General features: G+C 47.3%; 1 protein-coding gene across 6 annotated transcripts in view; it reads right to left on the bottom strand.

Annotated features, from left to right (window-relative positions):
- Window positions 1–18,770, bottom strand: part of PCNT (pericentrin) — a 201,463-nt gene that overhangs the window by 27,100 nt on the left and 155,593 nt on the right. For all 6 annotated transcript variants that reach the window (XM_088476398.1, XM_088476400.1, XM_088476402.1 and 3 more), the window contains 6 exons: window positions 14,469–14,927; window positions 13,685–13,784; window positions 13,430–13,542; window positions 1,304–1,501; window positions 922–1,086; window positions 614–809 (listed from right to left, as the gene is read on the bottom strand). In XM_088476398.1, coding sequence (XP_088332524.1) covers window positions 614–809; window positions 922–1,086; window positions 1,304–1,501; window positions 13,430–13,542; window positions 13,685–13,784; window positions 14,469–14,927 — 1,231 coding nt within the window. The remainder of the gene's footprint in view (window positions 1–613; window positions 810–921; window positions 1,087–1,303; window positions 1,502–13,429; window positions 13,543–13,684; window positions 13,785–14,468; window positions 14,928–18,770) is intronic.

Raw genomic sequence — 18,770 nt, 5'->3', positions numbered from 1 at the left:
GGAAAACAAAACTACAAAAATGTTTTGAAATGGAAAAGAAAAAAGAAAAGAAAAAGATAACAGAAAAAAAACCAGTACAAAACAAAAAAAACCACAAGAAAAAAAAAACACGAAAGACAAAATAAAAAAAATAAATAAATAAAAAAAAGACAAAAAAAGAAAAAAAAAAGAAAAAGGAAAAAAAACACAAAAAGGAAAAAAAAAAAAAACACTAAAAGAAAAAATAATACTTAATTGTTTATACGCGAGCTGGATTTAAACTCTATGCAGCAGGACATAGTTAATTGCATTTTTACCCCAAATTGAGAAACTGCGTAAAAATTGAAAGAGAATCCCCCACACTCCTGAACTGCCCATAGATTGGTTTGTGACAATACCAGTGCTAACACTTTGCACCACTTCTTATTGCTACAGGAACTTTTTGCTTAGTGCAAATTTATATAACCAAAAAAAAAAAACCCATCTCAAACAGAAATCTGGACTTGTGTAATTGGACATTAAATTCGATTGAATACATATGTATGTCACCAAATAAATGTAGCATGGCAAGGTTTTGGGAATGTGCATTTGGAAAATCTCTTCAACAGAAGCCAATCGGAGAGTGCTTACTCACCCTGCCTGCGCAGCTGGTGCTCTTTTGTGTGTCCTCTCTCTTCGGTGCTGGTAAGAGCGTCTTGCAGTTGCTGTAATTTCTCCTGATTCTGCAAATGTGACATTCGCAACTGCGAACGCAAGTCCTGAATTTCAGACAGCAGACTGCTCCGATCAACGGACAGAACGTGGTCTAGGACAAGACGTTTCTGCACTTCCTGCCAGCAAAAAAAGATTTACTTCTAGTTTACAATTTTATGGGACCGAACCATCTCTAAAAAGGATAAGGTCATGAATTCTGGCCCCAATTCTCCCAGTAGCTTTCCTCACCTGCTCCTTGATCAAATGCTCCATTTTCTCAGACAGTGAAATGTTGTCCCCGGACCCAGGGTGAAGATGTGACTGAAGTTCCAAGTGCAGATACTGCCGCTCACTTTCCAACAGAGCCTGCATGCTCTGTAGCAACTCCCGCCTCCAGTCAAAGGCAGCACTTTCCTAGAATACAACTTCATTCATTAGAGGGACTTGTCCACCTTTGTGCAATTTTTCCCTAACCTTTACTGTATCTACACAAATTCTGCAGGGATGACTTCTGCTTGGAAAATTTATTTGGGTCTATTAAATGTCATTTCGGAGGTGAAGACGGAAGGACCACCTCCCCAATCAATTAAGTTTATAATGGTGGATATTTCCTATGAATGTTAACAACTACCTTCTCTCCCTTTTCTGCAGTAAGAGCTAAAGCAGAGCTCAGCGCCTGGATGGTTTCTTGCAGGTTCTGTTTCTCTTTCTGCCAATTCTCTCTCTGGACCACAAGGTCAGAACACTCCGCATTAGGGGTCTTTACAGCAGGACGCTCCGAAAGCTCTAGAATCTTGCAGCTCTCCTCATGGACCACGTTTAGCATTCTCTGCGGACATAGGGAGATTGTGCACAATGCATTAATACAATCACACCAAAGCAACTACAAAACAATGACGTCCAACACAAGATTTAGTTACATGCAATATAGATTGTGCATTTGCTGCACAAACCACTCATTAACTGCTTGCAGGAGGAATTTTACCTTACACTGCCCATGTATCACAAAGCTACAGATGTGTTCTTACCCATCTTTGCTGCAGTTGCACTAAAAAGCCCCTCTCGGGGTGCCAAGTCCTGTGAAACTCTACTAGCACCGGACGTCTTTTTTGCATTTTTTATTTGGTCGAAAATGCGTCTAAGTCGCAATGCAACGAAGATGCACCAGCAGACTCTGCCGATTAATTTGATATGCGACACATATCTGAGTGCGAGAGTCTCTGAATCTGTATACGAAGTGCTATGATGTAGCGGCCGCAGCATTTTTAATTTCAAGTTCCATTGTGTTCCATATTTAGAGTCATTCGCACACAGATATAAAAGTGTCACATATCAAATTAATCAGCACAGTCTGGCGTTCTAGTCACTTCAAACTGCGACTTAGACATATTATCACCAAATAGGACGCCTGACGCGATCAGTCGCATGGGACATGGCAGCTCACTAATGCCAACCAAGTCATGCTGCGCGGCATATTGATGCTAGATGTATAAGGACACATCTGTAGGAAAGAGAAGCTACATTTTCAGTTGACTGTGTTAAGGCCAATGCAGATGACTAAAACGGTCAAGAATAGGACTACCAGTATGGTCTTCATATGTGTATAACTAACCATTGCCAACAAAAAAGATAGACCGTGCAATATAGGCTAAACATTTCAGAAATAAGGTTGTTCTACATAATACAAGGCCTGGTGTAAGGAAGCATAAGGAACAGCAGACGTACTGTTGAGATAAATCTGCAAGGCACGCACTAAATTTCAAAAGGCATAAGGTAGCCAAGCCAGAAGACTAAGACGACCCTGGAAAAGTTGGGAGAACAGTGACTTGCTTCAAATTGAACCGCAAAACCACCTAAGGCATGAAAGATGGTTTGGAACATAAGACCACCCAGATTAAAACATCACTAAGGGACTTACACGATAAGGCGATCAAATCAGATACCTTCAAGGTGGGTTTTTTTCCATTTGTGTAAGATAATGTAGTTCCACGGACTCAAGATGCACAAAAGGATGCCTTTTGAAGAGCCACCAAAACCAAATTGGTGGGAAAGGAGGAATGTAAGGAGGCTGTATGCGAATCACACAACATTTTTTTTTAAAAAAGACAGACAGCGTGGACACCTGACTATTTAGGGAAGGCGTAGGCCCTTGTTCAACTCTGCCTTAAGAAAGGACAAAAGCCTCAGAAGGCGGAAAAAGGCCCTGCCGAGAGATTCCATCTCTCACACCACAATGTGAATCCGCCAGAAACTATGGGATATTCTGTAAGTGACCGGCTTTCGAGTCTGAAGCATGATCCAAACCACTGGCCTAAATAACCCGCAAAGCCTTAGGATCTGGGTCTCAAGAATCATGCAGTTAAAGCCAGCCAATGCAAATCTGGGTGCAGGCATGAGTCTTGATGCAAAAGACGACGCCAAGGAGGTTCGGCCAGCAGTATTTGGAAGGGTGCGTACCACATCTGACGAAACCAATCTGGGGCAATGAGGATGGCAGGCAGACCTCTTGCTGAATCACCCTGGCCAGCATGAAGAGGGGTGGAAAAAGGTTCCCTAACCGGAAGGACCAAGGTGCTGTCTGCGCTTTCACAAATACCGCCATCCCTTGCCGTGTTTCGTACAGTGGCAGCTTTTTGTTCAGTTGGGAAACCATGAGCTTTATGTCGAGTACGACCCACCAATCCAAAATAGTCTGGAAAACATTCTGATGTAGTTCCCCATTCACCAGGATGGACAGTGTGGCGACTGAGAAGGTCTGCCTCACAGTTTTTCACCCCTGGAATGTAGATGGCTGAAATGGCAAGAACCAAGTTCTGCCCAGGACAGGATGTGAAATGCTTCCGCCTGGCAACTTCTCATTCCACTCTGTCATCCAGTTAGAATAAAGCCACTGCTGTGGCTTACATAAATCAGAAATTACTTGCCACACAGAGCATCATGAGCCTGGACAAGGGCATTCCTGAGCGCCTTCAATTCCAGGATGTTGATGGGAAGAGCAGACTCTGTCCTGGACCATAGACCCTGTAGATGTAGACCCAAAGTCACAGCGCCCCAGCTCAATAGGCTGGCATCGTGGTGACTAAGGCTCAATCCCAAAAAGAGAAGGGGGACCCTTTGGAGAGAGACCGGCGCATCAGGGGTAACCGGCGCATCAGGTGTAACAATTCGATGGACAGCATGTCCTAGCGGGGCCAATGAACTAGGATCTGGCTCTGCAGAGTCTGGGCATAAATCAGGAATATGGAACCGCTTTGAAGGAAGCCACATCTTTCCCAGGAGCTGCATACACCAGAGAATGGAGACCTGAGGTTGTTGAAGAAGCAAGCTCACCTATGACTGGAGGTTCTGAATCTTCTGGGGCTGAGAAAAACCATCTCACAGCAAAAGGAATAAAAAGCCTAAGAAAACGATCCAGTTAAAAGTGGTGAGGTTGGATTTTGGGTAAATCAGTATTCATCCATGAGCATCCAGAGTGTCCACCAGCACCAAAAAATGTTGACGCAGCAATGATTCCAAAGGTGCCTTTACCAGCAGGTTGTCCAAATAAGGAATGCCCAGGCTCCCTTTGCGCTTCAGCAAGAAAATCATGAGGTCCATGACTTTTGTGAAAACCTGGGGGCTGTGGACAGACCGAACAACAGGGCCAGAAACTTAAATTGCAATGTCCCCACCATGCAGAGGAGCAATGGATTATGGCCCTCTCAAATAAGTATATGTAGATTGGCATCCTTTATGTCTAGGTATGTTAGTAATTCCAATCCCTTACCTGCCAATAAGTGCAGGGACTCCATCATGAAATGTATCAGAAAGAGATGGAGATTTAGCAGTTTTAAGTTCAAAATCGGACGGAACGAACAGTCTGGCCTGTCTACCAGGTAGAGGCTGAAGTAAAACCCCTGGTTGATGGGATCCGGAGCAATGACTCCGGAATCTAAAAGAGAATGAACAGCACCAAGAGGAGCCACTTGTATGACTGGGGTCTTAGGAAATACAAGTGGTGAAAAATCTTCTGGGACATGCCAAATCCAGGATGTAACCTCTGGACAGAATGCCTCAGTCTACAACCAGACTTCCTGGAACCTGAAGGTGGGATTGGGCCTCGTAAATGACAGACTGACTGTTTTCCGGCGGTTTAGAGCAGATAAGGGCTGGGAGACCCCAGTAGCCTAGAATATATATTCATGACGAGCTCCGGAAGACCAAAGAGATTGCACTCCAAATGGGACAGCCTCCAAAGTATGTCCACCTTGCCCCCGGACGGCTGATCCAGGAATATATCAATAAGTAAATGGATTAAAACAATGCGATCACAAGGATAAGCTTGCCATGAAATGACAGTACAGAACTAAAATAGCTGTAGCTTGTAAAACAAAAAAACAGGATTTTGGTACTTACCGTTAAATCCATTTCTCCGATTCCACAGGGGACACTGGAGCTTCATGACAGTGGGGTATAGACGGTGGGTTGAGTTGAGCCTGGCACTTTAAAAATCTACAAGTGTGACTGGCTCCTCCCCCTCTATGCCCCATCAACCCCAGTTTTAAAGAACTGAGCCCGAGAGGAGACGGAGAACAGACTGAAGAACAGAGAAGGAGAACAGGAAAAGAAACATCCAACATACTGACACACTGCAAGAACACAGCAGGCTGCAGTGATAAACAGTCACACAATAAAAACAGACAAAACTGCAACAGAACTGAAGCAGAACAAGCAACTGAGAACAGGCAAGAAGCACTGGGTGGGCGTCCAGTGTCCCCTGTGGAATCGGAGAAATGGATTTAACGGTAAGTACCAAAATCCTGTTTTCTCCTTCATCCACTAGGGGACACTGGAGCTTCATGACAGTGGGGACGTCCCAAAGCTACCCTCCTGGGGGGGAGAGTGCTGAACGCCCTGCAAGACACTACGACCAAAATTTGAAGCAGAAGCCGCAAAAGTGTCAAATCTGTAGAAACGTACAAAAGTATGAACCGAAGACCACGTCGCTGCCCTACAAAGCTGTGAAGCCGAGACACCTCTACGTGCCGCCCAAGAAGTACCCACAGAGCGCGTAGAATGCGCAGAAATGGATACCGGCGGTGGTCGAGCAGAAGCAACATATGCCTGACGAATAGTCAGACGAATCCACCTGGCCAAAGTTTGTTTAGACGCAGGCCAGCCACGCCGATTAGCATCATAAAGGACGAACAGAGCCTCTGATTTACGTAGCCCCTCAGTACGGGACACATAAATGCGAAGTGCCCGAACCACATCCAAGGAGTGAGAATCCCCAGAAGAGTCCGACAACGCTGGCACTACAATCGGCTGATTCAGATGAAAACCCGAGACCACCTTGGGCAAAAAGGAAGGCCGGGTACGAAGTTCCGCCCGATCTTCGTGAAAAATCAAGTAAGGGGAACGGCAGGACAAGGCTCCAAGTTCAGACACACATCTGGCCGAAGCCAGGGCCAATAAAAGGATCATCTTCCAAGTCAAATACTTCAATTCCACCTCCTGCAAAGGCTCAAAGGTGGATGACTGAAGAAAAGATAAAACAAGATTCAGGTCCCAAGGAGCCGTGGGTGGCACAAAGGGGGGCTGAATTCTAAGTACCCCTTGAAAAAAGGTCTGAACCTCCGGAATCAGAGCTAGGCGACGCTGGAAAAAAATAGAAAGAGCAGAAATCTGCACTTTAAGCGATCCCAAGCGTAACCCCGCATCGAGGCCTTTTTGAAGAAAAAGAAGAAGACGTGGTAAATGAAAAGAGGAAGTGGAGGATCCACGACCTTCACACCAGGAGATATAAGCCCTCCAAATGCGATGATAATGCGCTGATGTTACCGGTTTTCTAGCCCTAAGCATGGTAGGAATGACCGACCTAGGAACTCCATGGCTTCTTAGGATGGCGGTCTCAATAGCCACGCCGTTAAACAAAGCCGCCGTAAATCCGGGTACACACATGGACCCTGTTGTAGAAGGTCCGATCGTAGCGGAAGAGGCCAAGGTTCGTCTGCCAGAAGGAATAAAAGATCGGAGTACCAAACCCGACGAGGCCAATCCGAAGCCACTAGGATGACGGTGGACGACTCTCGTTTGATCCGCTTGAGAATCCGAGGGAGGAGCGGAAACGGTGGGAACAGGTACACAAGGCTGTACGGCCAAGGGATCAGTAAAGCATCCGCTCCCACCGCTGCCGGATCCATGGTCCTGGAGCAGTAAAGGGGTAGTTGATGATTTATCCGAGATGCCATCAGGTCTATCTGTGGCTTCCCCCATCTGCAAACCAGTTGATGAAAGACCTCGGGATGAAGGGACCACTCCCCGGGATGAAGATCCTGACGACTGAGGTAGTCCGCTTCCCAGTTGTCGACCCCCGGAATAAACACTGCGGAAATGACCTCTACGTGTCTTTCTGCCCACAGAAGGATGCGACTGGCTTCTCTCATTGCCATCCGACTGCGGGTTCCCCCTTGGCGATTTATGTATGCCACTGCCGTGGCGTTGTCGGATTGTATCCGAACCGGAAGTCCTCGTAACAGAGGAGCAGCCTGTATCAAAGCTCTGTAGACTGCCCGCAGTTCGAGAACATTGATTGGTAAGAGGGACTCCTGCTGCGACCAAAGCCCCTGGAAGTGATTGTCCAGAACCACCGCTCCCCATCCGCGGAGGCTGGCGTCCGTGGTGACCAAGGTCCAATTCCAAATTCCGAAGCGGCGACCCGCTAACAGATGCTCCGTCCGAAGCCACCAGAGCAAGGATATGCGGGTCCGGGGAGACAGACGCACCAGCCGATGCATCTGTAGGTGGGACCCGGACCACTGAGACAGAAGATCCAGTTGAAATATTCTGGAGTGAAATCTGCCGAATTGGATGGCCTCGAAGGAAGCCACCATTTTCCCCAGGAGACGGATGCAAAGATGCACAGATACTTTCCTGGGTCTGAGCACTAGACGAACCAGCTCCTGTATGGCTATGGCCTTGTCCCTTGGCAAGAATATACGAAGCAGAACAGTGTCTAGAATCATTCCTAGGAACTGAAGTCTCTGGGACGGCATCAACTGAGACTTCTGGAAGTTCACAATCCATCCATGTTGAATGAGAATCTGATGTGTAAGGGACACTTGGTGTAAAAGGACTTCTGCCGTCGGAGCCTTGATGAGTAAATCGTCTAGGTACGGAACTATCGTCACCCCCCGAGAGCGCAAGTGAGACACCATGACGGCCATCACTTTGGTGAATACCCTGGGAGCTGACGAGAGACAGAATGGCAGGGCCTGAAACTGGAAATGAGCTTCCCTGATGGCAAATCTGAGGAAAGCCTGGTGAGGAACCCAAATTGGGACATGCAGATAGGCGTCCTTGATATCTATCGACACCAGAAACTCTTCTGCCTCTAGTCCCGCAATGACAGAATGGAGAGATTCCATCTTGAACCTGTGAAATGAAAGATACTGGTTCAATGATTTTAGATTCAGAATGGGTCTGACTGACCCATCTGGTTTCGGAACCACAAAAAGGTTTGAGTAAAACCCTTGTTGCCTTTGTGCAGTGGGAACCGCCACAAGGACCTCGGCCAGCAAAAGTTTCTCGATCGCTTGACGCAAAATTAGTTGCTTCAAGGGATCGACGGGCAAACCTGTTGTAAAATAACGCCGAGGAGGAGAGAAAGCGAACTCGATCTCGTTCCCCTGAGATACCAGATTTCGAACCCAAGTGTCTGGAGAAGTCAGTCTCCAAACCTCCGAGAAACGCTGGAGGCGTGCCCCCACCTTCGGATTTCCGAGATGGGATGGGAGCCCGTCATGCCACAGGCTTGTCTGCTGGCTTGGGATCTGGACGGCGGCCAATATTTGTTTGACGTCCTCTAGTACGGCCTCCTCGCCCCGCTGAAGACGAACCTCGCGATCGTCCCTGAAATCTTGCCGATGCTCGAAAGGAACGAAAGGAAGGTCCCCTAAACGAGCGACGCGGAGGAGGTGCTGATGAAGGTAGAAAAGTACTCTTACCTCCAGTGGCCAGCGAGATCCATTTGTCCAGCTCTGGACCAAATAAAATACCGCCTGTGAAAGGAAGAGCTTCCACTGCTCTTTTTGACTCCGCATCCGCTTGCCAGGCACAAAGCCAAAGTGCCCGGCGAGCAGAGACCGCCGAAGCAGAAATCCTAGCGCCTACCTGGCCGATATCTCTGGAGGCGTCTCCTAAGTATACAGCAGACTCCTGAATATGTTCTGCCAAGGTAATCAGATCTGCCCGCGGAGTGCTGGATCTAAGACCCTCAGTCAATTGTTCCGCCCACTTTTCCACAGCCTTGTTGACCCAAGATCCTACCAAGGCCGGCCGGAGAAGTGCACCTGCGGCCGTATAAATGGATTTCAAAGTGGTTTCTAATCTCCGCTCTGAGGTTTCCTTCAATGTAGTAGCTCCTGGAACAGGTAACGTGGTCTTCTTTGACAACCGAGAAACCGAAGAATCCACAGGTGGCGGGGTCTGCCACCTCTTCCTATTTTCCGCAGGAAATGGGTAAAGAGAGAAGAAACGCTTAGGAATCTGGAATTTACGGTCCGGATTCTGCCAGGCTGCCGTCATCTGTTCATCCAACTGGAGAGAAACAGGGAATGTGACGGCCATCTTCTGTGACCTGGCAAATAAGGAGTCTTCTAACGATTCTGGAGCTTCCTGGCCAGAAATCTTAAGAACTTCCCTTACCGCTAGAATGAGTGCGTCAATACCTTGCAATGCCTCAGGTTCTTGTGAGTAAGTCTCTACGTCTGATTCGTCCAGCATCTCCCCTTCCTCCTGAGACGAGTGATCCGCTGCCGAATACTCATCCGACTGGAGAACCGCCGGAAGTGCCCTCTTTTTAGATGAGCGACTTACCGTAGCTTCAGGAGCTTTAGACGCAGAACCCATCGCTTGAGCAAGGCTATTCACCGAGCGGACTAAATTCTGAGCCCACGCTGGTTCTGCTAGAAAAGAAGGGTGAGATGTGCCAGGTAGATCTCTGGCAGACTCCCGTTCCCTACGGGAAGCGGCTAATTCAGAAGAAAGGTCCGCCATGACCCCGGCCAAACTATTTATGAAGGAGGGAGTGACAGACTGCGTGTTAGCACTGTCTGCTTCACATGTCTCGCACAGGGAAGACCCTTCGGAGCGAGCATGGGTAAACTTCTTCCTGCACTTAGTGCAGGCAAACAGCTTTTGTGATGCAGTTTTTTCTGTCCTGGATGTCATCATGTACTCACAGACAAGCACCACATACAATTCAGGAATGCAGAAGTAGTATAGGGAGAAGCAGAATTACAATAATAATGCTACTCAAGTATGGGAGCAGACAGAGCAATAAGGGAGGAGCAGAATTTCAATAATAATGCTACTCAAATTGCATGCAGAGCAGTATAGGAGGAGCAGAATTTCAAGAATAATGCAACTCAGTAACAGGGGCAGACAGGCATATAAGGGAGGAGCAATCAATAGGACCAGAAAGTAGTTAAAACCACCCTCTGTATTTACAGACCCCCTGTAGATGCTCTCAGTCTTTGATCTGCTCCTCTCCCCCTCCGCTCAGTGCCTGCAGTCTGAGGCGCCACTCCCGTTCAGAGCGCGCCAAACTAGCCCAGGCAGTGAAGGAGGAAGAGGAGGAGGGACCCATAAGCTCCTCCTCCTAATGGCCGCCGCTTTGTATGCGCGCGGCATACACTTATACAGTGGGACGTTACTCTCTGTCCCCGCACTGACAGCGGGGGCCAGCGGCACGACCGCCGCCAGTGATAACCGTGCCGGTGCCTTTTACACAAGCACCGGCACGCAGAGGCAGGACCGCTGTGAGCGCGCCTACCTAACAGCCAGCGCCGGTGTTCTATCACAACACCAGCGTGGCAACTGACAGTGGGGGCTGACAGCCGCGCGTTTCAGACCCAGCAGTTATTTTCACCTCTCCTGCTAGTCAGGAGAGGTGTGCTACTCACCGGGCTGCTGCGGCCAGAGCGCTGGGCAGTGAGGGGAGAGCGGGGACCCGGACACAAGCCAGTGGTAGCTGTGGCGGGCCCCGCTGAGTCTGATGACTCCTAACTGCCTAAAGCAGCCTCCCCTCCATAGGGTGACCGGACACAGGCTGCAGTAGCCGTGTGGTCCCCTCTCTGGCGGCTCCCACGATGCAGGCAGACTGTCACAGCTAACAGTCTGCCTGTCCTCTTGTGACTTTGATTCTCTTTTCTATATAAAATTAATATAAGGGCTGGAGATAGCCCCTGTGCACCGGCTCTACTCGGGCACATTCTAAAAACTGGGGTTGATGGGGCATAGAGGGGGAGGAGCCAGTCACACTTGTAGATTTTTAAAGTGCCAGGCTCAACTTAACCCACCGTCTATACCCCACTGTCATGAAGCTCCAGTGTCCCCTAGTGAATGAAGGAGAAATACACATATATCCATAGTTATCTATAATAAAGGCTAAGCCCCTGAGACCTGAAGCTAGCTAGAGTCTCAGATTTCTGAACTAGAGAGTCTATGGCAAATCACTGAGATGTCATGCAGCCTCCCTGTGTGCGCGCCTCTGTAGATATGGCATCTCAGCATCCACTACTTACAGTATAAGGAAGGCTGTAAAGGAGGAATGGGGGAGGAGCAATGCTTCGCTGGGAGGAAAGCCTTCTTTTTCCCAGCCTGCCTCCGTTAACATGAGGGAAGCTGCCATCAGCCTATTCCCTTCAAGCGTGCTGCTATAGAAGCAGCCTGTAATTGTTAAAGGGAGGCAAGATTATTTTAGTTAACCTTTTAGTGCCTACTCCTGTGCCAAACCATCTAACCCACAGTTTGCAGTGTCCCCCAGATTGGATGGCTGAAGAATACATGTAACACACACATATGTATCTATTTCTATAATCAACACTTTAATTCTGTAATTCAGTACAAGCAAGGTTAAGCGACTCATACAAGCAACCAGTCACAACTCTCGTGTGGATGCGAACTGTACACTTGGAGTTGGTGTGTACCCAGAACAGAGGTGCAAAGTTTAAAGGTGCCTACACACTAAACTACTCGCAAAAGATGGAATGCCATCAACGATTTCCCTTGAACTGCCCCAGCAACTCCCAGACAAACTATACCTTGCATTAACTGTCCAATCTGACAAACGATCTTACCAACTACGTTAATGAGATAAGCAGATCTTGCCTGCTGTAGGCAAGATCTGGAGATGCGATGTACAACCCGCAGGTACGCACATGGGCATCGTGATCGTGAGTGGACACGATTTGGCCATATTTAACACAATTTGTCATTCCAATGCGTCGAATCATGCAAAATAAGGGTGGGGACTAACCGGCCCCCCAGATGTAAAACTACACGTCCCAGCATGCCCTGCCACAGTCTTGCTATTTGGCAATGCTAAAAGTGTTGCAATGCACTCTGGGATTTGTAGTTCAACAACAGCTGGACAGCCGCTTATTGCCCACCCCTGGTGTGAAATATTGTCTAGTGTGTACGCACCTTAACATTTAGTGGCCTTCATCAAGGATTGCCCCCCCCCTGTGTAGGCCAAGGTCCCGTGTCTGGGTTCCAATGAATGAGCTAGTGGGTATGAAGGCACTAAGGATCGGCGGCGAGAATGGGTGCCAGGAGGCTTACTGGTGCGTAGTCGACAAAAATCGGTCAAAATCAGATGGGAGAATTTGGTACCGGAGTTTGTGCAGAAACGGGTCTGAGAAATAGCCAAGGTTAGAACCCGAAAGTCACTAATGCAGAGTACACACTAGATAATATATTGCCAGATCCCTCGAATCGGGCACACAGTCTAGTGTGTACCCGCTATGCACACCCTCGCTGGCATCGGGGCCGCTCCGTCGTCCATGACGAGGGAGTGAACCAGCTGCCGACGCCAGAAAAGGCAATGGTGTCTGTGAGCGAAATATCAGGCGGTCGGTCACCAGATCGTGCAGCGTGTACCCGCTGCCCAATATATTGTTAATCGGCAGTCTCATTAGGTGGTTGGCAAGTGTGTACCCACCCTAAGAGTGGTACAAGGGGAGCAAACAAGGAGAATAGTCAAACGAACCGGATGAAAACACTAGGAGTTCAAAACAGGAACAGATGCCGATTAAAGGTGAGGCGCTTAATACTCTGGCACTGAGCAGTGCCCAGAGACTCCCTCAAATTTGGTGAACCTGTTGCTTTAAATTCCAGGCAGAGCGGCGCATGCACCCCTACGGGAGCAGCGGGCAGCTTGGAATGCGGCAGGAAAGACCTGGGGAGACCTTCACTACAGCACTGGGTCGCAACCGCCAAGTAAGAACGGGGCTCCGGTGGGCTGTGACGTGACCATGTCAAGAACGAATATTCAAAGTTGCACATACAGATAGATAGTCTGTGGCTCAAGATCTACCATTGTTTGAGATACTGACACATCAAGAACCCACCAAAATATATTTGAACTCCCAAGATAAGTGCAGGACACCCCTCTGTGTGATTGTCATTTGTCTTGTCGCTACCACGAGGAATTTTACATCCTACACTCTGCAGCCATATGAAAGACAGACTGACTGTTACCTTCCACCTAAGGAGGCAGAACTCCTGATCCCGTGGGAAACTGACAGAGTATGTACTGTATTCCCTCTTTTTCCTGTGCCCCCTATGCAGGACACAAGAATAGAGCAGTAGCAGAGCAGGGTTTGGCTTACTTCTTATCACCAGGGGTAACATCACACACAAGGCAGTGCCCCCCCTTATTGCACCCTAAAAACAAAAAGCTATAATATTACTACAGTCAGACCTCAAAACTTACCTGGAGTTGAGTCGATAATCCTCTGCCACTAATGGACTCCATCTTCCGCTTAATGTTATATAAGGCCTGTGCATCATCAAACTTAGACTTTGTTTCACCTTCGGGCTTGTAATCTACAAGCACAAAATATTTTTCAGAACTGCCTACCATCCAACCACTGATGTAAGTGAGCAATTTGGCAGCTTTGCATAATGTGTAAACATAATTAAATGTATATTCATGACGTTCTTCTGTCCAACACAAAACAAAACATACCCAGTTCATCCGATTGCTCGGTATCCATCTGATCATCCCTGGAGCTCCTCTGCTCATCAGACGAATCATAATCTGTCACAAGGTGTCCATTCTCTCTTAACTGTAGGAGAAAACCTATTAGTATAGTATAGCTAAAGCTTTAGGATAGACTTGTATCAGTGACGTGTTGAAGTGTCCCTATTTACATAACGGTGGTGCACAATCTTTTCTGACAGTATTCCTACAGGTGTGTCCTAATACATCTCTGCTGCAGTGGCACCAAACACCCCCTCTAGGCGCGCCAGGTCCCGTGCTACTATGCTAGTGAAAAATGTATTTTTTTGCCCAAAATGCGTCTTAGTTGCAATGTGACGGCACTGATTAATTTGATATGTGACACTTGTATATCTGTGTCTGAGTCTTTGAATCTGTATACGAGGTGCTATGATGCAGCAGCCGCAGCTTTTTCCACGCCAAGCTTCGTATACAGACTCCGTCGCACACAGATATTCAAGTGTCGCAAATCAAATATTGCAACTAAGACGCATTTTCGGCGCACAAAAAGACCCCCGGCATTAGCAAAGTTTCACGGGACCTGGTGGCTCACTTGTGCCAGGCCTCTCACGCCATATAGCGTATTGAGGCTATATGTAGGACGACACGTCTGTATTTAAAGCAACTTAAAATGTGAAATTTAAAGGGACAAAAACCCTCTGCCATCAGGTAATTGTGTTAAGGCTGAGAACTTGAGCACATTTCGTTCTATTGAGAATCTTAAACCCAACAAAGGCAAAAACAAACTTACCAAACTGGCCATCGCCGTATTGTTGGAGCGTTGCATGGAGAAATTGCTTCCAGATAAAGACGGAGTGCTGGATGCGAGGAGATCCTGCTCTTCCGGCTGTTTAACGTGACCAGAAGACTTTGATCTGATATATTCGAGCTCAGCACTATGGTCAATGCTCAGTTCAGAGTAGGACGTACATACTCTCAGGCTTTGTACCCGTTCCTCTTGTTTTCTGACCATTTCTGGAGAGTCCCAGGTACTTAAGTCTGTCAGGCTTTCTGAGAAGCTTTTGGGCTTCACTAAAGGTGCTGAGATGTCACGCTTATTCGTCTGGTTCTCTATATTCTGCCTTTGGAAATCCCCTGACACAAGAGTGATCATGGCTTCTTGGCTCACTAGGGCCTCTTGTAGCTTCTTAACCTGGGCACCTAGATTCTGTGAATGACTCTGTAGCTCTGCCACACAAGTCTCGCGCTTCTGTTAATAGAGAAACGGGTTATCGCTGGGATTTTGTCATAAAATTGGCATAGCTGGAATAAATAGTTTTTCTTAATAAATAAGGCAATTGTAAAGTAGATTGTGGCATGTGAAATAAAAACACTTACAATGGACAAATGTCCCCTTTTCCCTACCAAATTTAGGATATATAATTTTAAAGGTCACAAAACACAAAATCTGAAATATTCAGACTTGAACAATGAAGATTAATCTGCAATGTTCTACTGCAGTGATTCCCAACCTCGGTCCTCAAGGCACACTAACAGTCCTGGTTTTAGTGATATCCATGCTTGAGCACAGGTGGTTAAATCAAAATAACTGAAGTACTAAGTAAAAAGTCACCTGTGCTCAAGCATGGCTATCTTTAAAACCTGGACTGTGCGCCTTGAGGACCGTGGTTGGTAATCCCTGTTCTACTGGGATGCAGTCCGAATACCAACAGTTGAGATGCCGACAGTTAGAATGCCGGCCCTAGAATCCCTACACCCGCCGGCATACCGGTGTTAAGTACTGCGGTTAGGACTACAGGGGGCACTACCAGGGGGCGATGACTACAGGGGGCACTACCAGGGGGCGATTACTACAGGGGGAACTACCAAGGGCCATTATCAGGGGGCGATTACTACAGGGGGCACTAAAAAGGGGGGATTACCACTGGGGGAACTACCATGGGAGGATTACTACAGGGGGCACCACCAGTGGGGGATTACTACAGGGGGCACTAAAAGGGGGGATTACTACTGGGGTTACTACCAGGGGGGGAATTACTACTGGAGGCACTGAAAGGGGGGATTACCACTGGGGACACTACCAGGAGGGATTACTACTGGGGGCACAACCAGGGGGAATTACTACTGGGGGCCCTACCAGCTGCTGCCATTTCCCACACTAGGCTTATACTCGAGTCAGTAAGTTTTCCCAGTATTTTTGGGTAAAAGTAGGTACCTCGGCTTATATTCGGGTCGACTTATACTCTGGTATATACGATAATTTCCGCAATCAATATAAGCCACAGATTATTACAGAATAGTAGTGGTGCTATTTTGTAAAGAGAAGACCAAGAAGTAATCATTCTGATCACAGTATAATTGGAAATGTGGAAGTAATCTTAAAATTTGCTACTCTCTTGCTAAAATAACAGGATTTTGGTACTTACCGATAAATCCCTTTCTCCGATTCCACAGGGGACACTGGAGTTCAAGACAGTGGGGTATAGACGGGTAGAGTAGAGCCTGGCACTTTAAATAATTTAGAAGTGTGACTGGCTCCTCCCCCTCTATGCCCCATCAGCCCCAGTTTAACAACTGAGCCCGAGAGGAGACGGAGGACAATAGGAAGACCAGGTGAAGGAGAAAGTCCACAGAACGGAACAAGACCGACTGAAGGAGAACAGAGGACCACTGCAGGGAACACATGCAGTCACACAACCATATAAGGACTCAACAAAATGGCATGTACGCAGCGCTGGGCGGGCGTCCAGTGTCCCCTGTGGAATCGGAGAAAGGGATTTATCGGTAAGTACCAAAATCCTGTTTTCTCCTTCATCCACTAGGGGACACTGGAGTTCAAGACAGTGGGGACGTCCCAAAGCCAACCTCCCGGGTGGGAAGCGCGGAGAACTTGCTGACCCTTCAGCCAAACGAAACAGGAACCTCCCAGAACCGGAGGCCCAAAGGAAGGCAAGAGCCGAGGATCAAGTGTCGTAGAGCATAGGAGACAATCAGAACTCCTTGCTGAACAGTCACAGAAATTCCACAACTTACAACGTAAATTTAATGGAATAAAGCGGCTAGTGAGAAAACATTTGCAGATGAGAAGCATCAGAACACTGTAAACTTATCGGAAAATAGACCAAGCCGGACCGTTGGGAGCGAAGAACCCCAACCAGAATCCATAGGAGAAGGGCAGTAACTCAAGAACAAAACTCGAGAAAACTGTACCAGATTCGGAAACTGTAAGCTGCCGCAGTTGCAGACAGCAGAATCCCAGCACTGCTCGACATAACTCATATAGATATAAGTGTAACGATACCAATCTACAGATACAGAGCTGATCCTGTCCACGGACTCCTAACAAAGTGTATACACGGAGACAAAAGGTAAGACCGAACAGTCGCCCTGAAACAGTCTTGAGGTCCAACTACTACAAGGTTTTTAACCAACAAAACGGTTAGACCATAGACGTCTAAAACGAGTGGAGATCCCACGGGAATGAGGTAGAGGCGGCTTCGACAGGATTGAGACTACAATCCCTTCAGAGGGTCAGACAGTAGTACAACCCAATCTGGAAACAGAGGGATAAAGCAGCAACTGAAACCCTGCAGTAGAAAAGAAACCACATCAACAAACCCTAAACAACAGACCTCTTCCAACAAGATGGAAGTGCGTAGTCAGTACCAACTGCTGGCCCAAACATAGTCTAAAACAACCAGGACACCCTAGCAGTTAAAGAGCACGGATGCAACAGCCAGCCAGGGAGAGCTACCAATATAGGGAAGCATCCCATACAGCAAGGCTAGAGCACTTCAGACAACCATGAAGGTACCCGTCAGGTACCTGTCAATGTGATGAAATAGCAACAGATATTGAACGGAAAAACCCACCAGGCCCCCTGTGTGGAACATAGTGACTGTCCCACTTTAATGGAAAGATGTGCAATTCAGTCCATAACCCCAACAGATTCTAGTAGAATAGTGTAACTAAACTCAATGCTGGAACAATGTACCCACACACCAGGAAAGCGCTAAAATGTAGAGCCAACTGATTAAAAGAGCGGATGGCTGCTAGGACAGCAGCTAGGGTGCGTAAGGGAGAATAACGGCTATGTAATGTCAGGTTGCCTGAAATAGGAGCCTCTTCCAAGGCATTTAGCGGAGTAAGCCCGCTTACCTGTGAGCGACCAGAAGCCCTCTGGACGCTATGCAGAATGTCACTGACCTTTTCCATCTCACAGCAACCAGCCACGTCAGGTATAGAGAGTAGCTTCAGTGGGTTAAGACCAATGCTCTACAGCACAGACTTTAGTCTGGCGATGTTGCAGTAGAAAATACTGTAGAAAACTAGCAAAATGTTAGTGGAGACAAGAAGGTTGTACAACAGGACTCTATACTGGAGCGTGTTCCATAAGGGATGTTTATCCATATAGAGATCATACATATAACCCAAACATGGTCTGCTAGCCTAACATCCTTACATTAACACTTATAATGGTGAAGTGTGTATTACGCCCACCAAACTAATACAATCCAGGCCTGAACCCTGCCTATATCGGTGGGTGGCCCTGGGCCTTCATGTAAATTAACTAAGTAAGCCTGGAGGAAGGTAGAGAACCTGCATGCTTTATAAACTGATAGGAAATGTACGTAGGGGCCCCTTAGACTAATTTTATTGAGATATGCGACATGACAATAATATGGAGTACCGGAATCTATGCTGAGACAGGTACCTGTACATAGAATGCGTTAGTTATCCCAAGTAAAGAAGGGATATATCTGTAGTGATAACCCCAGTTAGGGTTAAAAAACAGGATTTCCCAATGAATAGGAAATATTCATAAACAAAGTTGCACGAGAAGGCAAACTCTTTGAAAGGAAGAGTTAATGCCAACATAGTAAGTTTACTTGTCAGACTCCTGCACCAGGAGATTAGCATGAGATATATATATATATATATATATATATATATATCCTGCCTTCTTGGTGTCAAATCAGTTCGCTACCAAGTGCGCCACTGGAGTGTAGATGTAAATAATAATAGGTCCCCCGAAAAGGGGCGCCATAGGTATAGCCTGACAGAAACAGAACTATAACCCTTCGAGTACATA

The sequence above is a fragment of the Taudactylus pleione genome, unplaced genomic scaffold (genome assembly GCF_031769625.1).
Source record: "Taudactylus pleione unplaced genomic scaffold, aTauple2 ptg000188l, whole genome shotgun sequence".
Classification (NCBI taxonomy): Eukaryota; Metazoa; Chordata; class Amphibia; order Anura; family Myobatrachidae; genus Taudactylus; species Taudactylus pleione.
This window is presented reverse-complemented; position numbering and strand designations above follow the sequence as displayed.